Source organism: Tachyglossus aculeatus, unplaced genomic scaffold (assembly GCF_015852505.1).
Source record: "Tachyglossus aculeatus isolate mTacAcu1 unplaced genomic scaffold, mTacAcu1.pri scaffold_208_arrow_ctg1, whole genome shotgun sequence".
In the NCBI taxonomy this organism is placed as follows: Eukaryota; Metazoa; Chordata; class Mammalia; order Monotremata; family Tachyglossidae; genus Tachyglossus; species Tachyglossus aculeatus.
In genome coordinates, this window is record NW_024044924.1 from 158,643 (window position 1) to 169,249 (window position 10,607).

The 10,607-nt window shown below is 47.2% G+C and overlaps 2 protein-coding genes across 2 annotated transcripts; both read left to right on the plus strand.

Annotated features, from left to right (window-relative positions):
- The first annotated feature begins 424 nt into the window (after positions 1–424).
- LOC119923628 (olfactory receptor 7D4-like) lies at positions 425–1,363 on the plus strand. The gene has a single exon (XM_038742966.1). It carries the CDS (start codon positions 425–427, stop codon positions 1,361–1,363), a length of 939 nt encoding a protein of 312 aa, XP_038598894.1.
- Positions 1,364–9,346: 7,983 nt separating this feature from the next.
- LOC119923640 (olfactory receptor 7G3-like) lies at positions 9,347–10,285 on the plus strand. The gene has a single exon (XM_038742972.1). It carries the CDS (start codon positions 9,347–9,349, stop codon positions 10,283–10,285), a length of 939 nt encoding a protein of 312 aa, XP_038598900.1.
- The last annotated feature ends 322 nt before the right edge of the window (positions 10,286–10,607 follow it).

The following is a 10,607-nucleotide window of genomic DNA, read 5'->3' on the forward strand; positions in this document are numbered from 1 at the left end:
CTTTGGAGTCATAGGTCGTGGGTTCAAACCCCGGCTCTGCCAATTGTCAGCTGTGAGACTTTGGGCAAGTCACTTCACTTCTCTGGGCCTCAGTTACCTCATCTGTAAAATGAGGATTAAGACTGTGAACGCCCCGTGGGGCAACCTGATCAACTTGTAACCTCCCCAGTGCATAGAACAGTGCTTTGCACATAGTAAGCGCTTAATAAATGCCATCATTATTATTTATTATTATTACTTCCCAATCTGAGCCAAGAAGATACAATTATTGGGTTAGATAGGTTTGGGAACTGAGGACTCCCCTTCTCAACATATGCCAGCTGTCCTTGCATGCCCCTAGACCCCCTATGGGGTAGAATTGGACTGGAAGTGCTCCATGGTCACATTCCCCTGTCTTGTCTCTCCCAGCAGATCTTCCAGCCACATGGAGAAGGAAAACCAAACCAGTGTCTCGGGATTCCTCCTCCTGGGACTCTCCAACCGGGCAGAGCAGCGTCGGGTCCTTTTCGTGCTGTTCCTCTGGATTTACCTGCTCAGAGTCCTGGGGAGCCTGCTCATCGTCCTGGCCATCGGCTCCGACCCACACCTGCACACCCCTGTGTACTTCTTCCTCACCAACCTCTCTCTGGCCGACATCTGCCTATTATCCACCATCGTCCCCAAGATGTTGGTCGGCATCCAGACCCAGGATAAATCCATATCTTATGTTGGATGCTTAACACAAATCTATTTTTTTGCCTTTTTAATAGGTCTGGACCAATTTCTTCTCATTGGGATGGCTTATGACCGCTACTTGGCTGTATGCCACCCCCTCCGCGACACCACAATCATGAGTCCACGGCGCTGTGCCCTGGTGGTTGCTGGGGCCTGGATTGTCACTTCTCTCCATGCCCTGACACACACCCTGTTGGTGGATCGCTTATCTTTCTGTTCCAGTCTCGAAATCCTTCAATTCTACTGTGACTTCTACCAGGTCCTAAGGCTTTCCTGTTCCGACATCTTCATCAACGAAGTGGGGATATTTGTCGCCGCAATAGGGCTGGTCATAATTCCCCTCACTGGGCTTCTGTTCTCTTACGCACGAATTGTCTCCACCAGATTGACAGTCCCGTCTGCCAAGGGAAGGTATAAAGCTTTCAGCACATGTGGCTCTCACCTGTCCGGGGTCTCCTTATTTTACAGCACCTCTCATGGGACCTATCTCTGCCCCACATCTAATCAAACATCCCGGCTGGGCTCGATAGCATCCGTGATGTACACTTTGGTCACCCCCATGCTAAACCCCTTCATCTACAGCCTGAGGAACAAGGACATGAAAGGGGCCCTGAAAAAACTTGTCAGTCGGGAACGTATATTCACATAAATTCTGATCCTCACTGGAAATCTTCAAGGCCTTAAGCTGTGATGAATTCACTTGCGGGTTAAATTCCTGCATCTTTCCCATGCCAGTCAGCCAACATCAAACGATCACATACCATTTGTGGTACCAATCAATTGATGGTATTTACTGAGCCTTTATTTTGTGCAGGGCACTGTAATAAGTGCTTAGGAGGTACGATACAGAGCTGGTAGACACATTCCCTGCCCACAAGGAGCTTACAGTCTAAAAGGGGAGTTAGTGATATGTTGAGTTAGTTTTCCTATTGACAGGTGGTCCACTACGAAGGAACATCATTGTCATATCATGTTCTAGACTGTGAGCCCATTGTTGGGTAGGGACCGTCTCTATATGTTGCCAACTTGTACTTCCCAAGCGCTTAGTACAGTGCTCTGCACACAGTAAGTGCTCAATCAATACTATTGAATGAATGTTTATTTATTAAGTGGCTCTGAGTACAAGATACTGTACTTAAGATTGTAACAATTTGGTGTCCCCCGAGAGATAGCAACCCACCTGCCCTGAGTCATAGGATTGGTGTACAGCTGGGTAGCTAGTGATAGCCTGGTCGATTTCTCTGCTGCCTCTTTCTGGGGCCTTTTCAGGTACAATTTGTTCCCTTAACTTGCAATTGTAGATGTTCTTGAAAAAAAAAAAGCATGTACAATTAGAATCTAAATGCCTAATTAGATTTTAAGATACTTGAGGGCAGGGTTTTTCTTTTTACTGTTGCATCATTCCAAGGGGCCTATTACCATGGTGGGTCCAGGTTAAAGGGGCCAACCTCAGCCCAGCGAGGGGCCCTCTCTTTTCTGGGGAAGCAGAAGGACTGATCCTCAAGGACTGGCTTCCGTACCTAGAGCCCACATCATCTGGTGGAGAGTTTGGGCCACGCAGTTCTAGGACCACGTACAGAGGACTGTTCCTGTGTCAGTGATTCCTGAGTCATCACCACCTAGTAAAAAGTCTCTGAACCTGTAGCCCTGACCCAGGGATGCCTGCAGGAAAGTTCTTACTTCAGCAACCAGTCAACCAATGGCATGGAAGGTGTTTGGGATTGTGTTATCTTATTGGGATGTATTGCTTGGGGTACCTGAGGGTGCACCCGAATGGTTCTACTAAGACTCAGTAAAATATACTTAGCTCATATTGGTGAGTGGATGTGACTACGGTGGACTCCCAGCCTCTATCAGTGCCCTGGGGTTCCCATTGGGGGCCGGGAGGATCCCTCACTGGAGTGGGCCCAGCCCTCTCTGCCAAACAGTTTACTCCAATGCTGATTCTGATGCTCTCCCTGTGAATGTGTGATGGCCCAACCCACAAATGCAACATTTAGGTCAAGTGACAAGCTTGTGCTCTAGGCGATTTCTTGTTTGGACTCCCCGGAGGAAAATCGCCTGAGCCCCTGCCAGGCCTAATATTAGCCTGAACACATCACAGGTTTGTCCCCAACCTTTCGTTCCACTTTAGAACGAATGACCTAACTTGCATTCCCTGAGCCTTCATGGTAGCCTCTCCCACTATTCAACATCTTAATACATAACCTCCGGTCCAGCACTGGAAACAGTCATTTGTCAAGGGTGTAGCCAATCACAATGGCTGATCAAAAAATGGATTGATCAAATGCTTATCATCCTTCTCCTTATTACCCATCCACTCTCTTCTCCCACTAAATGCCAGCTCGCATTCTCCATTCTTTCAAAGTTCACCTTCTCACTGTGCTTTGTGCTTGTTTCTCCCACCTCAGATCCCTGACTCATGCCTTTCCTCTGGCTTGGAACTTCTCTGTCCTTCAAATCCTCCGGACCACAGCTCTCCCCATCTTCCAATCCTTTCTGAAGTCCCAACTTCTCCAGGAGGTCTTCCTCAGTGAACTTTCCTTCTCCTCAGGTCCTATCCTCCTTGCTACCATCTTAGCACTTTTTCATTCACAACCTCTCTTCACACTTTTGTGAGAGGAGACAGATGGTAGAGTGCTACTCAGTTGATCAATCCATTTTTTGAGCACTTACTGTGTGCAGAGCACTGAAGTAAGGTCTTGTGATAATACAGAGTGCCAATAGACAGACGTTTCTGCTGGTGGTAAACATGAATGGGTAACTATTACACAGAGCCTATACTGATTCTTACCATGATGTGATTGCCTGTTGTACCTAATGATGTAGGTGCTTGACTATTTGAGTACTTCTTCATCTTCTTTATCATTTATTTTATTTTTGTCATCCTCATTATTTTATAAGGTAGTTGAGGGCAAGGTTCATGCCATCTACAATATGGTCCTCAGGTGACTAGTGATTCTGCTCAGTCTACCAGGTCAGACTTCTGACAGCACTTGGGTACATAGACATAATTTATTTCTATATTAATATCTGTCTCCCCCTCTAGGTTGTAAGCGCCTTTTGGGGAGGGATCCTGTCTACCAACTCTGTTGTATTGCACTCTCCCAAGCGCTTTGTATAGTTCTCTGCACACAGTAAATGCTCAATAAATACCACTGATTGATTGATTCTATCCTAGATCCACCGGATCCAGGCTAGTAGCTGTGGTGACATGATCTGGGCACCAGAAGAAATGGGATAAGCATCCTGCTGACTGGCTTTCCCTTGCACAAAGGGTCAGAGACCCAGTCTGTCCCTAGAATCATGCAGTAAGGCATTCTTGTCTGAGAGATGCTAGTCCTGGAGACCCAGTGAGGGATGGCTGGGACATACAAGGTGACTATGGCCTGTGGAGAAACTATCCCTTCTTTAAGGGGAGCAGCCAGGCCCTGTCCCCAGGAATAATAATTCGAAAATAATGATAGCAGTTGTAATAGTATTTATAAAGTGCTTACTCTGGGCCAAGCATTGTGATAAGACCAGTGAGTTTTCACCCTCCCTAAACTTGATCAACAATCCCAGGAACATCTTCTTCAGCAGAGCCCAGAGGGGCCGGGCTCTAACAAGGAGCTCAGGGATCCACAAGCTGGGGGCCCCAGGGGCCCGGAGACTTCTGCAAATAGTCCCACCATGAGCCCTGCTCCCACCCGCACTTCCCCCACCCGTGGGTGAGGATGCAGTGCTCCTGCCCAGAGCCCCAGACGCCCCAGCAGCCCCGTGTCCCTCTTCCCCCTTCACACTCAGGCTGCCATTCAGACTAGACAAGGGACGACAGAGGAGCCCGACCCCGTGGGGACAGAGCCCTGGACTGGCACCGACCTGCCAACTGACTGCCAACTGGATCTGATGGTCCCAGAATCTCTCTTATCCAGCCCTGGTGCCTGATAGTCCTCCCGGCAGATCTACATGTGGCCACCCTGCAATGCGGCAGGGTCAGGTATCTAATTCACATTCCCGACACAGACAGGGACCAAGACTAGCCAGTGGGCGGTAAGGAAAATCCCTCTACAGCCCCCTCCTCTCCTCGCTGCATGCTCTACCCCCCTTTCCCTAGCCACAAATATGGTGAGTGGATGGGCAATGTGGAGAGAGTGTGTGTGTGCGTATTGTGTGTTTGGGGTGGGGGGAAAATACCTCTGGATGTAGGTGAAGGAGAGGGCAGGATCCTTGTTTATGCATTTACAGGCAAGTAACTCACCCTACCTGCCTCCCAGGAAACACTTCCCATCCCAAGGTAGCTGCTCTGCTGGTAAAAGTTGGACACACGGGGCTATTCAAGCAAAGAGGGGTGGGTAATAATAATAATGATAATGATGGCATGTATTAAGCACTTACTATGTGGAAAGCACTGTTCTAAGTGCTAGGGAGGTTACAAAGTGATCAGCTTGTCCCACAGGGGGCTCACAGTCTTAATCCCCATTTTACAGATGAGGTAACTGAGGCACAGAGAAGTTAAGTGACTTGCCCAAAGTCACACAGCTGACAATTTGTGGAGCTGGGATTTGAACCCCTGACCTCTGACTCCAAAGCCCGGGCTCTTTCCACGGAGCCATGCTGCTTCCCCTGAGTGTGTGTTTGTGTGTGTGTCTGTCAGATACAGGGATTGATTCTAACATAAGAAATGTCCTACTGAGTGAGACTCACGGCCCATCCAACCCAGAATTCTGTGTCCACTGTAGGCACCAAAGATGCTCGGAAGAACCGGCTGTTGACTGTCCCCCGAGACGGGGGGTTCCTTGTCCCATCCTACATTTTGCTCTTAACCAATCCCATGTCTACCATCCATGTATCCTGTCATTCTTCCTGAACATTCTAACTCTTCTCCCTATCATCCCTAACTATCCCTCTCCGTTGTGATCCTCTCACCCACAAATATGTCCAAGTTGCTCTTGAACCTAGTAAAGGGACAGACTAGGTGTGCCAGCAGAGATGGGAAGAGCAGTGGAAGGAGACGGGTAGATGAGGCAGGGAGAGAGACAAGGAGGGTAGAAGGAAAAGATGAGAGAAGAAAAGGAAGGAGTCTGGGAGGGATGGTGAGAGGGCACACGGGCAGGTTCTGCAGGACAAGCGTTGGGGAGGATACAAGGTTATCGGGTGTTCCCACGTGGGGCTCACAGTCTTAATCCCCATTTTACAGATGAGGGAACCGAGGCCCAGAGGAGTGAAGTGACTTACCCAAGGTCACACAGGAAAGTAGGAAAAATAGTCGTCACACAGCTGACAATTGGCAGAGCAGGAATTTGAACCCGTGACCTCTGACTCCAAAGCCCGGGCTCTTTCCACTCAGCCCCGGTGCTTCTCACTTGTCACTTGGCAATTTTGCCACTTGTCTGCTGTGTGACCTCGGGCAAGTCATTTAACTTTTCTATGCCTCAGTTAACTCATCTGTAAAATGGGGATTGAGATTGTGAGCCTCACGTGGGACAATCTGATTACCTTGTATTTACCCCAGCACTTTGAACAGGGCTTAGCACATAGTAAGCACTTAACAAAAACCGTAATAATAATTATTATTAATATTCAACACTTGATATTCCCCCCACCCTCAGCCCTCCAGCACTCATGTGCATATCCACAATTTATTTTAATGACTGTCTCCCCCTCTAGACTGTAACATAGTGTACGCTCCCAAGCACTCTGTACGTGGTTCTGCATACAGTAAACGCTCAATAGATACCGCTGATTGATTGATATGGGACAGTGAGAGCAAAGAGAAAGGGGGAGCAAATAAGAACAAAATAAATGCTATTACTGGATCAGAACTATGGTCTCTCCAGCTCAGCATTCTGTCTCTACCAGTGGAAACCCAACATTTGGAGGAGCCATGGGGTGGCTGCCCTTCTTGATAGCAATCGTCAAAGTTAAGAATGAACCATCTAACAGTCCTAAATTTCTTCTAGTGGCCCATCATGGCCTGCTCATCCATGAATTAATGCAAATCTTTCTTAAACTTGCTGATAGTTTTGGCCGCTCAACTTCTGGGGGTAACACATGCCAAACTTGTAATCCACTTGGAAGAAGATGTGTTTCCTTTCGTCTGTTCTGAATCACTCCCTTTAACTCCTAATGGGTTTTCCTTCTTCTGGTACTATGGGATTTGGGGAACAACAATTTCATGTGTACCCTGTTCAAGTCCTTCCCGATTTTGTAGACTTCAATATTATCCCTTCTCAACCTATGTCTCTTTCAGTCTGTCCTTTTAAGGAAGCCATTCCATCCTCACGATCATCTCGGGTTGCCCTTCTCCGTACCTTAGTGCCTGGCACATGGTAAACGCTTAACAAATAGCATCATTATTATTATCCAACTCAATTCTGTCCTTCCTGAGACATGGTAATGAGAACCGTGTGCAGTATTGCAAGGGCTGGTGTTTTATGGTTTTATATGGTGGCAGAACTTTGCAATTGCTTCTTAATCCCTTCTCGATGAAACCCAACCCTCCCTTGGCCTTTGGTCTACTATTGTACAAAGGATCTGTGATTTAAAACAACAGTCAATGATGACGTTGAGGTCTCATTACTGTGTCATAATTGGTAATGCTGGACCTTACATCATCAATCAATCAATGGTATTTATTGAGAGCTTACTAGGTGCAGAGCACTGTAGTAAGAGGTTGAGACAGTACAATACAACACAATCAGCAAGCACGTTCCCTACCCAGAATGAATTTACAGTCTAGCGAAGATTTTACACTCTAAAGTCACGGTACTCTCCACTACCCATCTCCTTATCTTCCCTTTCTTTTTCCCACTGCATCCCAGCTCACACTCTCCAATCCTCTCAAGCTCACTTTATTGTTGTCCTTTGTTCTTGAATATGACCCATTGTTCTCACCCACCCCACTGCATGGAACTCCCGCCTTCCTCAAATCTATCAAACCTCATCCCTCCCCTCTTCAAAACGCCGTGTAAAACCAGGTCAGGCATCCCCTGACCAATGACCACCCCCCTGGTTCTGTCCAATTCATCACCCTTAGCACTTATGAATTAATTTGTTTATTCCAATTATTTATTCATCTGTGCCTGTTGTATCTACGTTTTTATTTCTGCTCCCATAGAATGTACATACAACAGGAGCCCGTCCCACTGCTGGTTTCCGGAAGGTAGCGGTTTTCAGGAAAGTTCCCCAGTTCAATCCTGAAAGGAAACGTATCCTTAGAGGAAGCAGCGTGACATGGCTCTGGGAATCAGAGGACCGAGGTTGTAATCCCAGCTCTGCCGCTTGCCTGCTGTGTGGCCTGGGACAAGTCAATTAAGTACTCTGTGCCTCAGTTTCCTCATCTGTAAAATGGGGGTTCAATACCTGCTCTCCAACCTACATGGATTGTGAGCCTTTCTTGGGCTACAAACTGTGTCCAACCTAATATACTGAATCTACCACAGGTCTTAGGGCAGTGCTTGGTGCATAGTAAACTCTTAACAAATACCATGATTATAATTACTATTATTGTTATCATTGCTATTATTATTCCTATTACATTATAAGATCTTTTATCTCAGGTCTCCTACTTCTATTGTGAATTTTCAAGCCCTCGTACAGTTCCCTATACGTAGTAGATGATCAATAAAGACTGTGCTACCAAGGTAAAGGTACTGTATACCAAGCACTGCCCTAAGCACTAAAGAAAGGAACAAAAATGGTATTTCAGACACTGTACCTGACCCACTAGGGGTTCACAGTCTAAAAATAAAGGAGGGGCAGAGGTGGGCATAGTGAAGTTGGCAAGGGACACAATCCTTCCTGACCGTAGATCCATGACCATGCAGTCTCCTTCTGCTGTAACCTTGCTTACCTTCTCTCATTAGTACTTGCTGCTTCTCCCATTCTGGCCATTTCTGTCTCTCCCAAGGAAGCTACAGAATGTGAGCCAAGAAGGAGGTGTCCTCAAGGCCCTATTGGAATTCGATTCAATTTAATTCAGTTCAATTCAGTCGTATTTATTGAGCACTTACTGTATGCAGATCACCGTCCTGAATGCTTGGGAAAGTACAATACAACCATAAACAGTGACAATTGCTGCCCTCAACAAGCTTACAGTCTAGAGATGCGAGGGACAGACATCAGAGCAAATAAATACAATTGCAGATATCTACATAAGTTCTGTAAGGCTGGGAGCAGAAAAGAGCGAAAGGAGCAAGACTGTAACACAGAACGGGGGGGAGATGAAAAATTAAATGGGGCTTAGTCAGGGAAGGCCTCTTGGAGGAGATGCACCGTCAATAAGGGTATGAAGGTGATGGGGGAGAGTAATGATCTATAGGATTTGAGGAGGGAGGGTGTTCCAGGTCAGAGGCAGGATGTGGGCTAGGGATCAGTGGCGAGAGAGGCGAGATTAAGACACAGAGAGAAGGTTAGCACTAAAGGAGCAAAGTGTGTGGGCTGAGTTGTAGAAGGAGAGAATCGAGGTGTGGTAGGAGGGGGCATGGTGGTGGTTCCACAACAACCACATCCTCTTTGGGGCTCCAGAGTTCAGGTATATCTCCCTCTCAGTTTACACTGCTCATTCGTTCCCCTCACCATCTCAATCGAGGCAAGATTTGGGCTACATAATGATACTATTTGAAATCTCCCCAGCAGATTCACAGGCCCCATGGAGAGGGGAAACCAAACTAGCATACCGGAATTCCTCCTTCTGGGACTGACTGACCGGATGGAGCAGCGGCAGCTCCTCTTCTTGCTTTTTCTCTGGATGTACCTGCTCGAGGTCCTGGGGAGCCTGCTCATTGTCCTGGCAATTGGCTCTGACCCACACCTGCACACCCCCATGTACGTCTTCCTCACCAACCTCTCCCTGTCCAACATCTGTCTACTATCCACCACGGTCCCCAAGATGCTGGTGAACATCCAGACCCACAGCAAATCCATAACGAATGCTGGCTGCCTGGCGCAAATGTATTTCTTCATTCTGTTCAGAGGTCTGGACCACTTTCTCCTCATCAGGATGGCTTATGACCGCTACGTGGCCATATGCCACCCCCTCCACTATACCACCATCATGAGCCCATGGCTCTGTGCACTGGTGGTTGCTGGGTCCTGGAGTGTCAGTATTCTCCAGGCCCTGACACACACCCTATTGGTGGTTCCATTATCCTTCTGTGCTGAAAATGAAATCCATCACTTCTTCTGTGAATTTAATCAGGTCCTGAAGCTATCCTGCACTGACACCCTCATTAATGACACAGCTGTGTTGATTTTGACAGTAGTTCTGTGTGTGGTTCTATTCGCTGGACTCCTGTTCTCGTACAGTCGCATTATTTCCACCGTATTGAGAATCCCGTCTGCCAGGGGAAGGGGCAAAGCTTTCTCCACCTGTGGCTCTCACCTGTCTGTGGTCTCCTTGTTCTACGGCACTGGTTTTGGGGTCTATTTTAGTCCCACATCTACCCACTCATCCCAGAAGGGATCTAAAGCATCTGTGATGTACACGGTGGTCACCCCTATGCTGAACCCCTTTATCTACAGCTTGAGGAACAAAGACATGAAATGGGCCCTGAAAAAAGTGTTCAGCAAGAAAACTCTCTTCTCCTAGGGACCATTATCCTTTCTCCTGGTAGCTGGGACCCTGTCATTTCTACTTTCTTGGAATGGAAAGGAAAGTATAGGTAGACCCCATGACACACCAGGTTAGGTTCTTTGGAAATGTGATTGTGTCATGAATGGGGCTACTGTGGGGTATGTTTTTACATGGGGTAAGTTAATCCCGTCAGACACAGTCCCTGTCCTACATAGGGCTCACAGTTCAAGTATGGTCATAAAAAACCCAAGTACGACTAAAACTACTGACCACTTAATATTCAGTGTGCTCCAATGAATATGCATAATTATAAACTCCAGCTTGAATAATAATAAAT